The sequence below is a fragment of the Bos indicus genome, chromosome 25 (genome assembly GCF_029378745.1).
Source record: "Bos indicus isolate NIAB-ARS_2022 breed Sahiwal x Tharparkar chromosome 25, NIAB-ARS_B.indTharparkar_mat_pri_1.0, whole genome shotgun sequence".
Lineage (NCBI taxonomy): Eukaryota > Metazoa > Chordata > Mammalia > Artiodactyla > Bovidae > Bos > Bos indicus.
The window spans coordinates 22,747,905-22,766,696 of record NC_091784.1 but is presented as its reverse complement, the minus strand read 5'-3'; the positions used below and the strand labels follow the sequence as shown (position 1 = coordinate 22,766,696).

The following is an 18,792-nucleotide window of genomic DNA, read 5'->3' as shown; positions in this document are numbered from 1 at the left end:
TGGATGGACCTTGAGGGCATTATGCTGTCCTTTGGTTTTAAGCACTGTGCGTTCAATGGGTTGGTTAAAGACGGGGCTGTCCATAGTAACATATGAGTCAGTGTAGTTCCTAGAAAATAACAGTAGAGGGGAGCAGAGCCTCATTTTTGCCCCATCCACCCAGGAAGTTTATAGACAGTGGATGAATTCAGCTCTTCTTGAGGCTTCTACTCCTAGAGTGAGTGACACTTACTCAGTTGTGTCCGACTCTGCAACCCCATGGCCTGTAGCCTGTCAGGCTCCTTTGTCCATGGAATTCTCCTGGTCCAGGGATCAAACACCTGTCTCCTGCACTGCAGGCAGATTCTTTACCATCTGAGCCACCAGGGAAGCCTATTTTTAAGAGACATTCTACTCCTTGGGGACCCTCAGGTATTCCACTGGGACAAAGTCAGCTGCTCATCTTCCTCTCAGAGGAAAAAGCAAATCAAGTGAAACATACATTCCTTAAGAGCCCACTGGGTGTCAGGAACCTCACTTTAAAACAGTTTATATTTTACAGGGATATTTTTCAACTTTTACGTGGTATAGGCACAGTTCTTCAGAGCAGCTGAACCATTCTGGAGCCTGAGATAAATTTTTAAAAAATCCTTTCTATGATTTGTCTTCTAAGATACTAAGTCATAAAACTTTGTATAAGTTAATTAGTGATGAAGTCTAAGAAGTTTGACATAAGCCTTGGGGAGAGAATTCCTTCAAAGTTTCAGTCCCATTCTGGCCCAGTTCAGTATTGAATTTATCACAGCTTTATGGCTAGGTTGGGCTTCTCCAGTAGCTCAGAGGCAAAGAATCTGCCTTCAATACAGCAGGCCCAGGAGACGCGGGTTCCATCCCTGGGTCGGGAAGATCCCCTGGTGAAGGGCATGCAACCCACTCCAATATGCTTGCCTGGGAAATCCCATGGACAGAGGAGCCTGGCTGGCGACAGTCCATGGGGTTGCAAAGAGGTGGACACAACTGAAGCAACTTAGCACACCCACCTAACACACATGGCTAAGTTACCCAACCAGCCAGCTGCACTTTCATTCCGTTTGAGCTGTATGTGTCTGAGCCACATATTTCCTAAATGCTCCATTAGGAGGGCCAGACACCATGCTGCACCTCTTCAGCAGGCTCTATTATCCCTCTTTCTTATATTGTAGTATGAAGCATTTCAGAATTGCAAAAAGTATGGAGAATAACAAAACAGGACCAGAGCAGTAACCCTCAGGTTTAAGAAAGAAACACTGCAAATACGCAGAAAGCCCCAGGGATAAACACCGCATCTCTTCTCGTCCCTAAGATGTAACACTCTCCCAAACTGGGTGTTTATCATCAAGACTCTGTTTTCCCACTGGAAAAGTTCGGGGAAGAACCAAGCATCCGTTCTCTGCTATGGTAATAAAGGGAACAGAACTGCAGGCTCCAAAGATCCAGAGCGAAAGGGGGTGGGGAACAACAACGAAGTTGGAAACCTTTATTTTTCCCCATGGAAGGGATAAACCAATTGCATTGCCCATCATTGTTATACAAAAATCTGGAAATAATAGATCTGCAGGGTAGCAATAAATGAAAATTAAGAAGGCAACAGAAATAATCTAAATTTGAATTATTTTCCACCGTTATTAGGATGAAAACCATTTCAAAGTACAGTGTCTGGCTTCAGAGTAGGTTTAGTCCACCGGCCAGAGCCTGCCATAAAATTAAGGTGTTCAGCATCTTGTCTGCTCTACTGGCTCGTGACAACACCTCTGAGGTCTTGGAGAAAACCAACGTACTCCCGGGGCGGCTCCAGCTCTGAGCTCCAGCGCACAGAAGGTGCTGAGAGCCTCGCCCTGCAGGGTGCAGTTTCTAAGGATGCCTACGGCGGGGAGAGGCTGGAGTGGGATGGGGCCAGGGGCCGAGGAGGAAGGTAGCATCACCGCAGCTCCCGCCGCGCCCCCGCGCCGCCCATCCCTCGCTCCCCTGACTCAGCGCTCCAGCCGGGTCCAGGTCGAGCGGAGCCGGCGAGGGAGCCCCAGCGCCACCTACCGACAACAATGAGGACCTCCCTCTCGATGTGGGCTTGGATGTAGATGCGGCCGCGGCGCTCCGTGTGGTCCGTGCCGCAGAGGCTGGGGACGTTCATCACGCAGCGCTTGTGGACGTTCATCATGCAGGCTGCGGGGACAGAGGCAGGGCGCGCGGCTCAGGCTGGTCCAGGCTGGACCCCTCCGGTTCCCCTCCTTCCCTCCGAGGCGGGCGGAGACCAGCCTGCCCTGCTCGGGTCTCACCCGAAGGGCTTGCTTCTCCAACTCCCCCTCTCCAAAACCCCGACACCCCAGGCCCTCATGGACAGAGGAGGCGGAAGGTGTCTGTCCTTCCCGGAAGGCTGAGGTACCTGGCACACCCGCAAAGGCTCTGAAGCCAGAGTCACCAACTCCAGTGACACAGGGGTGTCTAACATAGTGAGGAAAGGTGCGGGTGTGGTGGTCTTGGCCAACCAGAGAACACAGCAGCTCCCACTGAGGGCACAGCCCTGCAGGGTGCACGCCCAAAGTTGCCAAGATTTTCCCACTTTTCAGGAGTAAGCAGGAATCCTGACCTCTCCCGATTTTTAAATATTGATGATAGGCTGGGTTCCCTGGAAAGAGTCTGAGAATGGAAGTTGTGAGCAGGTTTACAGTGAGGGGCTCTGGGCCCATGAGGATGCCCTAAGGCTGACAAGAGGAGGCACTCGGGGGCTCAGAGGACCGTTCAGTGTTGTCCCAGACTGACACAAGAGGGCCAAGCCTTTGCCCCTACATCTGCCAATCTGTGGTCATGAACCAGCCCTGGGAGGGGCATCATCTTGGAACCTGAGCTGAGCCCCCACAGTATCCACCATAACTAACTGCAAGAAAAAAACTTAAGACCCAGGGCAAGACGAATGGAATATGCAAACTGAATCTGACTGGCTGAAGTCTCCTGTGTGACGTGATAAATACTGGCTCCCTGTCCACACTCCTGGAGTGCCCCTGTGCTTCTTTCAATGGGTGGCTGGTTTCCCCTAAGCCCCTCGGCTGCTCCAGGCTATGCCTGGAGTCCCATGTTCACTAGGGGTCCCTCATTCCAGTCTGAGAAGTCAGGAGAGGCTGGGTCACCCCACGGGGCATTTCAGGAGATTCCACAGGAGCTGGGGGCATGGCATCCCTTCTCATCCCACCCAACCTCCAGGAGGCAGGAGGCAGATTAAAAAAAACTGTAAATGAGTTGTGGGGAGAGAAGGTTGGCGGAAGGATGGAGAGCCCCCTGGAACCTGCATGCCCAAGTTCAGGGTCCTACGTCAGCACCAACTTGCTACCCCATCACCCAGGTATGAGCAAGGCCAATCCAGGCCCCAAGGACAGCCTTGAAGAATTGTGCCCTAAATAAATGGTTATTGTTGGTTATTGTTACTCAGCATCACGCTGGGGGTACCCAGCCCACCCAGGACTTGGGAGAATGTGCTGCAGACTTGGGCCCCAAACCATAAGGAAGCAGCTGGGGCAGCAGAGGCTCCTTGAGGGCACATGTACTTACTGTCACATTTCATCCCCTGGTGGATAAGTCCATAGAGCAATGACCCGCAGTGGTCACAAAACGTGGGGCTGGAGTATGTGTGGATCTTGAACTTGTGTTTGCTCCGGGGGTCCTGAGGGCCAAAGAAACAACAAGAGAGGTTGGTGTCAGTGTGGCATGCCAAGGTTTCACACTGCACTCAGCATCATTGGAGAACACGCTGAGAACTGCACTTGGCCCCCAGCATCCATCATACCTGCTGGGACCATCGCAGGAGTGCTGTACCCAAACACCAGGCTGGATAAACAGTCACTGAAGAATGAATGAATGAATGACTAAGACAGCTGATGGCTCCCATTCTCACCCAGCACACATACTCACTGTGCCTGGAAGCACTCCATCGGAGAACCCAACCTACTGACTCCTGCCAGCAGCAAGGACTGCAGAGATAGCAAACAAAACTCCAGACGAACGAAGTAGAAGGGTCCCCTTGTCTACTTCTCTCTCCTTTATCTTCCGAGCAACTTCTGAATTATCTAAAACCCAAGGCCTGAAACCTCCCCACTTAGAGGCCATTTGCTAGGACCTCTTCATCTGAAGTCTTCTCTTGTAGCTCAGTTGGTAAAGAATCTGCCTACAATGCAAGGACACTCAGGTTCAATTCCTGGGTCAGGAAGATCCCCTGGAGAAGGAAATGGCAACCCACTCCAGTATTCTTGCCTGGAGAATCCCATAGACAGAGGAGCCTGGCAGGCTACAGTCCATGGGGTCGCAAGAGTCAGACACGACTTGGCAGCTAAACCACCACCACCATCTGTTCAAAGTCCAGTGAATACTCTGCAGACTGTGGCATGGACTACTAGCTTTCCACCAATACCCAGTCTTCCTTTCAATAAGAGAACCCTTGAGTTGCAGCAGAGCTCATGGCTGTCCAACTATAGACCACATTTCCCAGTCTCCCTTGCAACTTGGCGTGTGTATGTGATTGAGTTCTCACCAATGGGATGTATGTGTTTCAGTCATTCCTTTAAAAGAAAGGTGTACATCTTTCCAGGCTTCCCTGGTGGCTCAGATGGTAAAGAATCTGTCTGCAATGTGGGAGACCTGGGTTCAATCCCTGGGTTGGGAAGATCCTCTGGAGAAGGAAATGGCAACCCACTCCAGTATTCTTGCCTGGAGAATCCCCATGGACAGAGAAGCCTGGCAGGCTACTCTATGACATGGTGTCACAGAGTCATACACGACTGAACGACTAAGCACATACATCCTCCCAGGATTCGCAGGTGGCATTACTGGTAAAGAACCCACCTGCCAATGTAGGAGATGTAAGAGATGTGGGTTCGACCCCTGGGTCAGGAAGATCCCCTGGAGGAGGGCATAGCAACCCACTCCAGCATTCCTGCCTAGAGAATCCCATGACAGAGGAGCCTGGTGGGCTACTGTGCATAGGGTTGCAAAGAATCAGACACAACTGAAGTGACTTAGCACCCTGCAAGGTACAGCCTCCTAGGCCCCTTCTTCCCTTCCCACTGGCCGGAAGATGGTGAGAAGTGGAAGTGACCACCTTGGACCCACTGGCCCTGTACTTTGTCCCTTTAGACAGACATCTGAGAGAAAACCTACCTTCTGTCTTATTCAAGTCACTATATTTGGGGGTTATCTGTTACAGTGGCTCACACTGTTCCCTAACTAACTAACGTGCCCTTCCTAACCTGGCAGTGCAGTGCAGAAGTTAAAGGCACAGACTTGGGAACATAAACCGCCTGGGTTCTTCTTAGATGCATAATTTTGAGCAAGATATTTAATTTCTTTGTGCTTCACTTCCCTTGTCTGGACAATGAGGAGACTGATAGTGCTGTAAGCTTACAGGATCATTGGGAATAATAAATGAATTAACCTATGGAGAGAGCTTCGAACCGCCCGGCACACAGTAAGCAGTGAAAGCTTTTGCATTATTATTATTACATCGCCCATGTGATCCCAACGATGCCTCCAACACACATTACATTTTCTGTACCCAGGACTGGTTCATACTCCCAAACATGCCATGCCCTTCATGACTCTCTGGCTCCACATGATGTCTGTCTCCTTCAAGAGATGCTCTAATTTAAAAAACAAAAGTCGTCTTCTCTTTCCCAACCCAGCCTGCAAGTTGCTTCCTCCATGAAAGAGTATATTGCAGAAGAGAAGACAAGGGCCCCAGGTTCCAACCCAAGGCTGAGCTGACATTCTAGCCTTTGTTGTAAGCCACCTATCTCTTCCCTAATCCATTCATTCATCCATTCACATATATTTATTGATGCAAGTGCCTTTCCAAAACACATTCTAATAGAGACAGAAAATGAACAAATAAGGAAACAGACACGATAAGTAGAAATTATTTTATGTGCTATAAAAATAATGAGCATTTCTCCTTAGGAACCTGTTATTTTCAAAATGTAAAAATAATCTTTATTCCTTCTAGGGTGGCTAACATTTTAGAAAACTGATACTGACAATACCAAGTGCTGATGTGGAGAGAACCTAATTGGAACCCTCCTGCAATACAGGGGGAATGCAAAATGGTAGAGTCTCTTTGGAAAGTGGCATGGCAGTTTCTTATAAAGGTAAACATCCCCTTATCATATATGACACAGTATTTCCACTCCTAGGTGTGAAATGAATACATGCTGCTGCTGCTAAGTCGCTTCAGTCGTGTCCGACTCTGTGCGGCCCCATAGACGGCAGCCCACCAGGCTCCCCCGTCCCTGGGATTCTCCAGGCAAGAACACTGGAGTGGGTTGCCATTTCCTTCTCCAATGCATGAAAGTGAAAAGTGAAAGTGAAGTTGCTCAGTCGTGTCTGACTCTTAGTGACCCCATGGACTGCAGCCTACCAGGCTCCTCTGTCCATGGGACTTTCCAGGCAAGAGTACTGGAGTGGGGATGAATACATGAATCCAATTGAATACTTCTCAGCAGTAAGAAGGAATGAACTACTGATACAGGTAACCTTTCTGAATCTCAGAAGCATTAGGGTAAGATAACGATGTCAAATACATGCTGTTTAATTCTGTTTAAATGACATTCTAGAAAAGGCAAAACTAAAAGAAAAGAAAAGGCATAACTATGGGGACAGAAAACAGATGGGTGGTTAAGAAGGATCAGAGGAGGAAAGGGAATTGATAACAAGTGGACAGAATGTGGGAACTTTTATGGGGTGACTGGAATAAGCTATATTATCAACCATGTGAATGTTACTGTACATATGTTTTAAAAATTGAGTTTTGCTGCATGAAAACTCTGTTTCAACAAGTCTGCCTAAAATATCCTCCATCCCTGAAGGCTTTTGTTGGCCTTCATCTTCTTAATGAGCTACAGTGTTTCCTTCCTGATTTTCCAAACCTCTGTGGTCACGTCAAGCGGGTGAAGGGGTGACCCTTGCATAGCCCTGAACAGCTCAGGTGAAGAGGCAGGGTCAGCTCTGCTCTGGCTGTGGGACCTGCAGAGCTCCAGGATTCAGAAGGACCCCAGCCACCACCTCTCCTGCTCGAGGACTGAGCTGCTACCCCAGTAACAGCATCAGGGCTTGAAAGCAAAAAACAAAAACTACAGGCTCCCTGTTGATGGCTTAGCCAGCCATGTTTCCATCCTTGGGCAACGAGACTAAAAAAAAAGAAAAACAAAACAAAACATCAGGTTCCTGGAAACAGTCCCAGTGCTCTGTGCCATAAAATGCTTCCCACTGCCCGCCCTGTGTGAATCCACCTTAAAAGGTGAGAAATGAACACCTCAAACCCACCTGTTCTTGACCCGCATTGGCCTGAAGGGGGAGCTCAAGGCTTCTCTCACTCCCCTGGCTGGCTCAACTCTGCAACTCCATAGACTGTATCCCGCCAGGCTCCTCTGTCTATGGAATTTTCCAGGCAAGAATACTGGAGCAAGTTGCCATTTCCTACTCCAGGGAATCTTCCGGATCCAGGGACCGAACCCGAATCTCCAGGGTCTCCTGCACTGGCAGTCGGATTCTTTACCACTGTGCCACCTGGGCCTCTAAGGAAGATGAGAGCCAGTCTGGTTGATCAAATTCCAGGACGCTGACTGGCCCAACCTCAGTGGGTGGAGCTTTCACAGGCCCTAAAGCCACGGGCACCTTTGAGCGGTGGTTCCATCCTCGGTCCCATGGTCTCACCCTAAGAAGGGTGGGCATGACTGGCCTGGACCTACTCCACTCCAAGTCCTGGGGCAAGTTCTCTCTCTCCTCTTGGTTCCTGTGCTCGCTTCTGGGTTCCCTGACATGTTAACCTTTTTGAGCCACGAATTAGCTTTGAGGATATTTTAACTGCTTGAACTGTGGTGCTGGAGAAGACTCTTGAAAGTCCCTTGGACTGCAAGGAGATCCAACCAGTCCATCCTAAAGGAGACCAGTCCTGGGTGTTCATTGGAAGGACTGATGCTGAAGCTGAAACTCCAGTACTTTGGCCACCTCATGCAGAGTTGATTCATTGGAAAAGACTCTGTTGCTGGGAGGGATTGGGGGCAGGAGGAGAACGAGATGACAGAGGATGAGATGGCTGGATGGCATCACCAACTCGATGCACATGAGTTTGAGTGAACTCCGGGAGTTGGTGATGGACAGGGAGGCCTGGCGTGCTGCGATTCATGGGGTCGCAAAGAGTCGGACACGACTGAGTGACTAAACTGACTGACTGAGGCCTGCCTCAATAGACAGGAGTCCCCAAGGGCCTCATGAGCTCTACTTAGAGATCGGAGGCAAAACTCCACTAAGAATAAAGTTGCTCTTTGCTGGCATTGCACTTTCCTCCATGCCTATATCTTAGTGGGGAATCTCAGGGAGAAGACCTCAAGCATTCCTAACCAGACACTGCCAACGGGAAGAGCAGAAACCACAGCACAGCCTTCAGGCAGGGTCCTGGTTCAAGATTACCTCTAACCAGATTAAAGGAGTGTATGCCCTGCAGACCCTAATCCTATCAGCAACCCCATCCTTAAACCATCGCTATAAAACTCCTCACCAAACTCTCCTGGGTGGGGACACACAGTTTCAGGGGCAGGAACCTGCTTTGCCCTGGCAAAGCAATGAAGCTATTCTTTTCTACTTCACCCAAAACCCTGTCTCCATGGTTCAATCCAGCACTGGTGCACAGAAGCCGAGCTCCCTGCATCACTATCAGTAAAACATAATTAGTGGGAAGCTGCTATATAACGGGGAGCCCAGATTGGTGCTCTGTGATGACCTAGAGGTGTGAGATGGGGGGTGGGAGGGAGCCTCAAGCGGGAGGGGATATATACATATAGTTGTGACTGATTTGCACTGCAGTACAGCAGAAACCAACACAACATTGTAAAGCAATTATCCTCCAATTAAAAATTTTACAAAAAACAAAAACCCCTCTCCATCTTAGCAAGTCTCTTTCGCAGCAGGAGGTGCCAAGATGCACAAAGAAAGGGAAGGAAGAAGAAAACACAGTGATTGCGAGCTGTCCATATGCCCAGTGACAGCCATGTGGAAGGTGTTACTCATGCTGATTTCAGTGACGATGAAAGGAGCCCAGTCTAGAGAGGACCTTCTCCAAGGTCAACCAAACGGCCCCTGGAGGGCTGGGACTCACCCCACATCTGCCTGGCTCCAAAGTGGGAATACAGCAGGGTATTCTCTCTTTCCTCTGCAACCCCCAACTACATTAACGCCTCATCCTTCAGGTCCGGCTAAAATAGCACTTCCTTTTTGCTTTCCTTTGTTCATTCACCCAGTAAATGTATTCTGAGAGCAAGGTTCTTCCCAGGCATTGAGGGTACAACTGTGAGCAAAGGAGACAATACCTCCTCTGGTGGAACTTATGTTTTAATGGCAGAGAGAAAGCAAAAGAAAATAAATGCCATGCCCCTCACCTCTTTGGGCTTCCCAGGTGGCTCAGATGGTAAAGAATCTGCCTACAGGGGGGCACCCGGGTTTGATCCCTGGGTTGGGAAGATCCCCTGGACAAGGGCACAGCAACCCCACTCCAGTATTCTTGCCTGGACAATTCCATGGACAGAGGAGCCTGGCGGGCTACAGTCCATGGGGTAGCAAAGAGTCAGACAGACTGTCTAACACTCACCCCTATCTTTCCCATCACAGTATTTATACCACTGCGTTGTAGCTGTGTGTTTAACTGCATCTCTCTCATGCTTAGCTGCATGCAACATGAGGCAATTTTGCTCTCCATGATATCCCAGAGCATATATTGTACTTAGCATACAGAAGGTGCTTGATAAATACTTAATGAGTGAGAGTCAACATTTATTGAGTGTTTAATTCATGCCAGGAGCCACTTGCAGGGAGTTATCAGACATTAACTCATTGAATCTCATAACACCTCTATGAAGTCTGTACTGCTTACTGCCCCCACTTTACAGATGAGGAAACTGAGGGACCGAGAGGTGTAGTGACTTGCCCAGGGCTGCCCAGCCACTGCCAGCACTGCATGGCACACAGTAGGTGGCACATAGTGAGAGGTCCGTGAGCTGTGATGGCAGCAGTGGGCCGCAGTCACTGCTATGAAGCACAAAGAGGCCTTAGACGATGCACATGACCTGGACAGTCCTGTGCAAGATGAATTACACCAGACGGGAGAAAGAAAGGCCACTCAGGCAGGATGCAGAGGAAATCTGTTTCTCTGTGGTTTATTTAGAGGCTGATGGAGGCTCCTCCAATCTCATTCCCTTGCCTTCTCTTTCAGGAGGGCTAAGGCTTGTAAATACCAACTCCACCCATCCCCACTCCCACCCCCGACACCCGCTCTGATCTCTCAGACGACCCAGAAAACAGGTCATCTCCGGATTGATTTCTGGTCCCTTCCCTCCTTCCACTTGGGAGAGCTTGGAACAAAGCCACACGCCCACAGCTGGGGTCCTTAGGACCTTCAAGGAGAATCATTCAGGGTGCCTGTCTATGTCTGCCCAGGCCCAAGGGGCAGGTCTGCACCTGGAGATGACCCTCCCCCAAAACCAGACACAGGTGACCGGTGGAGAGGTGGATGCTCAGTTCAAGTGTCAGAGGACGGGCCGTCAGGACATGTAGAGCCGTAGGGCTGAGGTGGTGATTACTGACAGCAGGCTCCAGGGAGAAAGGAACAAAGGCTTCATGACCCCAGGGATGGAGCTCCTGGTTGCAGTCTCCTAGGGGCCTGGCATTCTGCCCTCCAGTTCCATCTGACTCTCCTGTGTCCTCTAAAATTTATCCTTTGTACTTAAGCCAACCTAAGCAGGCATCTGCTACCTGCACTGGGAGGAGGGGCGGGGGTGGAATAATTGTCAAGATATTTACAATCACTTTGGCTCAAGTACTGCCCATACTGCCCACTGACGATCAGAATGGACTGCAGGGCCTAGCTACGCTGGGAGTTAACCCTTTAGTTGCCAGATCATGACAAGGTAGGGTGGGGAGGAGCTGCCAGGGAAAGAAGTGGATGGGTGGCAGGTGGGAGGGGGAGGTTCCGACGGCCCAGTGGCTATTCACCAACCAGCAGGTAAATACTTCATCATTTTCACAACTGGTCCAGTCGTGCTGGTGGATACAGGTTAAATGGCAGCCCTGCCTTTAGCTGAAGTACATTCCTTTCCCAGCCTCTGAGGCTGTGACTATTGACCAGGATGAGGTCAGGGATCCACGTGGCCTCTAAGTCAGAACTCTCCCCCCAGGTCTGTCTGGATCCCAGTCAAAGACGCAATGCCCAGCCCTGCCTCCATCCCTCCCCGACCTTGTTCTACAGTTGGCTTCCCCAGCCCAGCCCACAAGGGCTGGACCCCCTCCAGTGTACCTATAGCCCAACCCCATTCCTGGCCCGGGTCCTTCTTCATGTTCAGAGGTTACCATCTGGATGCCAAAGGCCACACTAAGTTTACAAACAGGCGGTATTTGGCCCATATGGAGCGTCTTAAAAATATTTTAAAAATCCTGAAATGTCAGAAAAAAATGCAGATTTCTGGTTCCTTTTGAAAACTCACAAGTTGGGGCAACACTGGACACATATTCCTCTGGGCGGAGCAGCGATGGCACCTTTAGATAAAGCATAAGCTTTCTAATTCTCCACAGTTCCCATCATTCTCTATTGTCTCACACCTTGCCTGCTTCACTCTCTTCCCTTCCCCACCTGGCCCCTGTAGGAATCTGGGTTTGTGACTTTTGCCAGACTCCCCATCCTCTCTCCCTAGGAGTCCACTGACTGGGGTCCTTTCTTCCTAGGTGTCACTGGCTGGGGTCCAACCACATGTGGACATAACCTCATACTCCTGAATGATGAGTTCATGCAGTTCAGTGCCAAGAGCTTTCAGAAATGGGCTTGAAATTTTTGTATCCCTCCCGCAGCATCACCTCTTGACCTCTAGTCATCTCTCCCACCTGGTCCTCTCTCCCATCCCTAAGCAATCAGGTTCTCACAGGATCCTGGCATGATGCCTCTACCCACTGTTTCATGGCGTTGAGCTCTATCATGCTTCATACTAGGCACACTTGGATTTCCAAGTTTTCTTCCACGTCTGATCCTCATGCAAGACATTGTCAAATAACAAGAATAAAATGATTATCGACTACTGTGACTCTCACTGCCACCATGAACTCAGCACTCTTCCAAGCACTGTGCTAAGGGTTCCATATCACATCATTATTGTCGTTGTTGTTTAGTAGCTAAGTCCTGTCTGACTCTTTGTGACCCCATGGACTGCAGCCTACCAGGCTCCTCTGTCCATTGTCCCAAGCAAGAATACTGGAGTCAGTTGCCACTTCTTTCTCCAGGGGATCTTCCTGACCCAGGGATCGAACCCGTGTCTCTTATGTCTCCTACACCGGTAGGCAGGTTCTTTACCACTAGCACCACCTGGATATCATATCATTAAACCCCCATAAAGACCAATGACATAGGAGTTATAATCCTGGTATTCCAGATGACCAAACTGAGGCTTAGAGAAGGAACTTTTCCGAGGTCACAAAGCAAGAAAGAAGAAGAGACAGGACTGCAATCACATTTGTCAGGTTCCAAATATGCAGGTAGCAGAGTGGGGACACCTGAGTGTCACCTGGCTGCTCCTCAGCCTTCCCAGAGGGCCTCCAACCCAATAGGGGGTTACAGCTATATGACACCCCTCATCCCACACAAATGTGGCACCAGCCACCGTCAGGTCACTCGGAGCTCCCCACCCCCATCCCCAAACCAGAGTCTTCACTGTGAACACCTACTCCCCAGGACCAAAGGACAGGTCCATCCCAGCTCAGCATCTTCCGCTCATCACCTGCCTCCAGGCTCATGCAGCTAAGGATGAAGGAAGCACAGATCAGGGGGAAAAAAGAACTTTAAATCTCTAAATCACAACCTAAAATAGCCTCTCTCAGCCTGAATGGGCTGTATGGCTTTGTGCACAGGTGGGCTGAAATTCGGCTGAGCTGAGGCAAAGCTGCAGGAATACGGAAGCTGCGCTGAAACACCAAGGTCATGAGAGCACGCACCGCAGCGTCAGTCAGAGGAGAAAGTCAGGGCAGCCTATAAATTCAGACTGTGTCGTCCCTGGCCCTTCACAGGCCACAGAAGCCTCGAAGGTATGTTTCCCAGGAGGTAGACAGGCAAGGCAAACCTGGAGACCCCAGCTGGAAATAGGGTCAGAAGAAAAGGAAGCTTGCAAGCCTGGGCTCTGGAGTTAACCGTGAGGCCTCAGGCAAGTTACTTGAGCACTCTGCGTCTCTGCTTCCTTGTCCATAAATCGCAGATAAACACAGTACCCACTTCATCGACTGGATGTGACGGCTAAAGCTCCCAGCATGCGCCTTGCATGAAGGACGTACAGGCTCTGGAGTGTATTATTCCAAAGAGAAAAGATAATCACGGTAACACCTCCCGAACTTCAGTCTTGAGCTGTCATATTTTTGCATGCCTACATTCTACCAATAAAATTATTAATTCATACTTGGTGCTGTTTTTTCACTCAGAATGCCACTTTCACCTATTTTAAAACCTATTTTAACCTATTTTAAAATAAAACTAAGAGTGTGAACTTGTGGGATCGGTGTGCAAGTTATGTTTTTTTCTAACACACCTTAAAAATGAAATAGACAACCCTTACAATGAAATTTTAAGATGTTCATCCCACCGGACTGCATTAACAAGCTGTAGAAACACAGACATACATATGTGCAGTGAGTAAGCCGATCAGCATTACCCTGTGGGGGCAAATGGGCATGTATATCAAAAGTCCAAATACTTCTCCCGTTTTGACCCAGCTGTCCCACTTCTGGGACTTGATCCTGGAGATAAACCCACATACATAGGAAATTTTATACACACACGGTTGTTCACTGCAGCATCGTTTATGATAGTGAAAGATTTTAAATGAGCCAAATGTCATAGGGATGGAGATACTCAAATCTTACTGCAGTTACACAATGGACTACCATTCAGGATGAAAATGAAGCTTTCTGCACTAACGTGGAGAAAATCTTAAGAGTATATTTTTAAGAGAAGTCGAAAAAGAAAAAAAAAAAAGCAGAACCCAAGGTGCAGAACTATGCTGCAGGCAACCTTTGGGTTGAGAAAGTGAGGTAGGATAAGAAAGTGTATTTTAAATTACTCAGGTCTGCAAAAGCAAATGCGAGAAGGAGAGGCTGCAAGAGAAGTTAATAAAAAAAGTGTTTCTTTAGGAAGGCAGGAGGGAACAAAGTGGAAAGGAATACAACTTTTCCTTATATAGCTCTGTAGAGTTTTGATGGCACTCCACTCCAGTACTCTTGCCTGGAAAATCCCATGGATGGAGGAGCCTGGTCGGCTGCAGTCCATGGGGTCCCTAGGAGTCGGACACGACTGAGCGACTTCACTTTCACTTTTCACTTTCACGCATCAGAGAAGGAAATGGCACCCCACTCCAGTGTTCTTGCCTGGAGAATCCCAGGGACAGGGGAGCCTGGTGGGCTGCCGTCTATGGGGTCGCACAGAGTCGGACATGACTGAAGCAACTTAGCAGCAGCAGCAGCAGCAGCAGAGTTTTGATGACAGTAGAATATTTTCATGTTTATCTGGACATCACGAAACTCCCACTGCACGTACCAGCCTGCCGGGTAACCCAACAGCATCGCCATGTCCCAAACTGCAGACAAAATGCTGAGAATTCCCGAGAGACAAAGAGGCAGGGGAACCTTAATTAGGACGATGTGGACTGAGATTCTGTGCACATGAAATGCGTAGAATGTTAGAAGCTGTAATTACACAGTTGGAAGGGGGACACTGTAATTTGGAGAAGACCTTTCATTGTGTTCCGGGAGAGCAGAGTGAATCGTGCTGATGAGCTGTGTAGATGCTCCGGTGCCTGCGGGAGGCTGTGATACCCACGGCTGCTACGACCCCCACCCCTTGGGCAAATAAGTAATTGTTCCATTTAAAGACAAGCTTCCGCTGTGTCAACTTCAGTAGGATTTTAAATATGATTTCCTGGGTTACAATCTGCACTGGAGCCAGTGTCAACATCAGGGGTTAATTAATAGCCACATTCAAATTTAAGACACAGCTCTTGCAGTTATTAGCTTCCAGACTACAGGGCAAATTATTTAACCCTTTCAAGTCTTAGTTTCTACATCTAAAAACTGGATAATAATAATAATTACTGCCTAAGTTGATGGGAGAGCTCAATGCATTACTGCCTGAAAACTGCTTAACGGTCACTGGTGGAAGTAAATATTTTTAAATGTTCACTGTTATCATTCATTTTCTGTCCACAGCCTTTGCCCATGTTTAAATTCAAGTTTGCTTCTTTCTAAATGATTAGTAACAAGCTTCCTATACAACGTAAAGAACATTACCCACTCACGCATGATATACACAGTAAACATTTTCCCAGTTTTTCACTTGCCTTTTAAATTTTGTTGATCTTTCTTTCAACATCTAACACCGCAAGTGTGTCTGCGTGTGTGCGTGTGTGTTTTAATATTTATTTTTATGTTATTTATTTGGCTGTGTTGGGTCTTAGCCTGCAGCACGTGGAATCTTTAGTTGCGGCATGCAAACTCTTGGTTGAGGCATGTGGGATCCAGTTCCCTGACCAGGGATCCAAGCTGGGCCTTCTCCATTATGAGCACAGAGCCTCAGCCACTAGACCACCAGGGAAGCCCACATGTGAGTGTGCACGCTCAGTCGTGTCCAACTCTTTGAGATCCCGTGGACTGTAGCTCACCGGGCTCCTCTGTCCATGGGATGTCCCAGGCAAGAATACTGGAGTGGGTTACCATTTCCTTCTCCAGGGGATTTTCCTGACCTAGGAGTTGAACTCGCATCTCTTATGTCTCCTGTATTGGTAGGCAGGTTCTTTACTACAAGTGCCACCTGGCAATGATCCACTTACTCACCAAGTGTTTGTTGAGTGCCTGGTATGTGTCAGAAGCTGGATGAACAAAATCAAACACAGGGTCTGCAGGACCCTGACGGGCTGCCAGCCTAGCTGGGAGGTGACAGTAAAAAGGTACAAACAAATGCACACTTCTGAGTGCCGTGCAGGAGAAGCTCGGGGTGCTTAAAGAGTTAACGGTGAGGGATTCCGTCACCAGATCTGGGAGGCTTCCCCGAGGAGGTGAAGTCCGAGCTAACATCTGAAGGACAGAGGGTGGAACCTGGACTTGGGGCACTTGACAGGGCTCTGCAGACACCCTGCTATTCAGATGCAGACACCCTGCTTCAATACAGGCAGGCCGGGCTGATACAGTCCTCTGCCCCCTGCCTGGCTCCAAGCTCTGCCTCAGCCCCCATCCCCTGTCTTCAATTCAAATCCCTCAGCCGTGAGACCCCGGCCCCCATAAGAGAGGACTTAGTAGAGATCTCATGAGCCAGATTCTCAAGGTAGATGGTCCGAATTCTGTCCCAGCTCTGTTACTTCCCAGTCATGCGGCCTTGAGCAAGTTCCTCAAGCTATATGAGCCTCAGTTTTCTCACCTGTCAAATGGGGAGACGCTACAGCAGGATGACACACACTGTGAGGCTGGGCTTCCTGGGCTGAATCCCAGACTTAACGACTTCTCGTGTGACTTGGTGCAGATTACCTAACGTTGCTGTGCTTCCACCTCCTCATTTTCTAAAAGGTATTTATTTATTTGGCTGTGCTGGGTCTTAATTGTGGCACGTGGGGTCTTCGATCTTCGTTGCACGTGCAGGATCTTTGTGGCATGAGAACTCTTAGTCGGGGCATGTGGGATCTAGTTCCCTGACCAGGGATTGAACCTGGGCCCCCTGCACTGGGAGTGCAGAGTCCTAGCCATTGGACCATCAGGGAAGTCCCACCTCATTTTTAAAGTAGAAACAATAATAATAGCATTAAATGTTCATAGGATCATGAGATGCTATTGAGTTAATTTTTGTAAAAAGCTCAGCGCGGTGCTTGGCAATTAGTTAACACTCTATGTGGGTAGAATATAATAAATAAACAAATGTTTTGGCTTTTAGATTTGTGAACATTCGTGAAATCATGATTATACTGTGCTTATCAGCACAGTGACTGGCAGACAGTGTGCACTTGATCGATGTCAACTTAAAATAAAGACTTCACCTGTGATCTTAGCCAAGTCACTTCCATGCTCTGGTCTCAGTTCCTCCTTGAAAAAACAAGGAAGTTGAGCTGGGTATTCCCCAAGGGCCCTTCGAGTTCTTACACTCTGCCTTCCAGGCTGTTCACACAGCTCTGCCCTGCCTCTTCCTGTGAATTCACTGCTCAGAGTATACAGTAGCCTTTCAGGGACCAGACACACTGCCACAGATCACACCCTTGTTTTATAAATAAATCCTCCATCAACCACAAAACATGCACACCCAGCCTCTCCCCTAGCTTCCCCTTCCCCCCACAGCACCATCAGCCAACAAAGGGAGGGGCATCCCGCTCCCTGCTGTGTGCAGGTCACCCAAACGCAGGACCAGGACACGAGGTTACTGAGGTTACTTAACTTAAAAGATGCTGTCAGCTTGATTCCTAGACTCAGAGCACCATGCCGGCTTCCTGACAGCTTCCTCTGCCACAGAAGCCCTGGGCACCCCCACGCCTGCCTTTCAGAAGAGCAGAAAGAGCTCTTACGTAGAAGGACATGCAGGACGTGGCTGAAGCGAACGTCTGCCAGGCCACCATCAGCACCTGGGACTCTGGACAGCACAAGCCCGTGTAGGTTCTGATCCTAACGACTCTAACTCTGGGCACTAGAAGCATGGATACTAAACCAATAGATCCATACAGACAAGGAACCTAACTGAAGAAGACAAGTCCTGTGCACACCAACTGATTACCCTGTCACCAAGAGCATCACTGGGACACCTGTCAGCAGTTACTAAAGAGCTCTTACGTGCTATGTGCTGTCCCGGGGGGGGAGCTGTCCAACAGCAGATGCTGACCCCACCTCAAGGGCTCTCTAGATTCCAGTGAGGGATAACCATCATCATCACCATGATCACCATTACAGTAAGAGCTAACATATGCCAAACACTGTTCCAAGAGCTCTGTGCGTGTGGGCTAGGTTGCTTCAGTCGTGTCCAACTCTGTGCAACCCCATGACTGTAGCCCACCAGGCTTCTCTGTCCATGGGACACTCCAGGCAAGAATACTGGAGTGGGCTGTCATGCCCTCCTCCAGGGCATCTTCCCGACTTAGGGATCAACCCCACATCTTTTATGTCTCCTGCATTGGCAGGTGGTTTCTTTACCACTAGAGCCACCTGGGAAGCCCTCTAAGAGCTTTATATATAATTAATTTATTTGACCCTCACTGACCTTGTACAACAGGTTTATTATTCTCATTGTACAGGGGAAAAAACTGAGGCACAGAGAAGTTAAGTAACTTGTTCAAGGTCACGCAGCTAGGCTCTTGGTCATCATATAAATAAGCGACCCTATGATGTGTGACAGTAAGGAGAGGTATGCGGGGCTTTAGGAGTGCAAAACAGGCAGAAGTGACCTGGTCAGGGAGGCCAGGGAGGGCTTCCCTAAGGAGCTGAGCTGTGGCCTAGAGGATGAGTCCAAGTCAATCAGGGTTCTTAAGCCTCAAAGCACATTAAAATCAACTGAGAGGCTTTGAGTCAATAAAGTCTGACTTCATTCGTCTGCAATGGGCCCAGGCACCAGCACTCAGTTTTAAAGCTCTGCAGATGATTCAAACATGCAACCAGAACTGAGACTCCCTGAGTTCAAGGGGAAGAGCAAGGCACGTGCCTTGTGGGGGAAGAGCTGTTGGGAAGGATGGGAGACTGAAAGAAGGAAGCTCAGTCTCG

The 18,792-nt window shown here is 49.1% G+C and overlaps 1 protein-coding gene and 1 non-coding gene across 3 annotated transcripts in view; both read right to left on the bottom strand.

The window, feature by feature from the left end:
- PRKCB (protein kinase C beta) overlaps nucleotides 1-18,792 on the bottom strand; it is a 374,732-nt gene that overhangs the window by 172,688 nt on the left and 183,252 nt on the right. For both annotated transcript variants that reach the window (XM_019987893.2, XM_019987894.2), the window contains exons 4-5: nucleotides 3,559-3,670; nucleotides 2,050-2,178 (exon numbers count right to left, since the gene is read on the bottom strand). In XM_019987893.2, coding sequence (XP_019843452.1) covers nucleotides 2,050-2,178; nucleotides 3,559-3,670 — 241 coding nt within the window. The remainder of the gene's footprint in view (nucleotides 1-2,049; nucleotides 2,179-3,558; nucleotides 3,671-18,792) is intronic.
- On the bottom strand, nucleotides 16,745-16,817 carry TRNAG-CCC (transfer RNA glycine (anticodon CCC)). Its single transcript has one exon. It is a non-coding gene; the product is annotated as a tRNA-Gly (tRNA).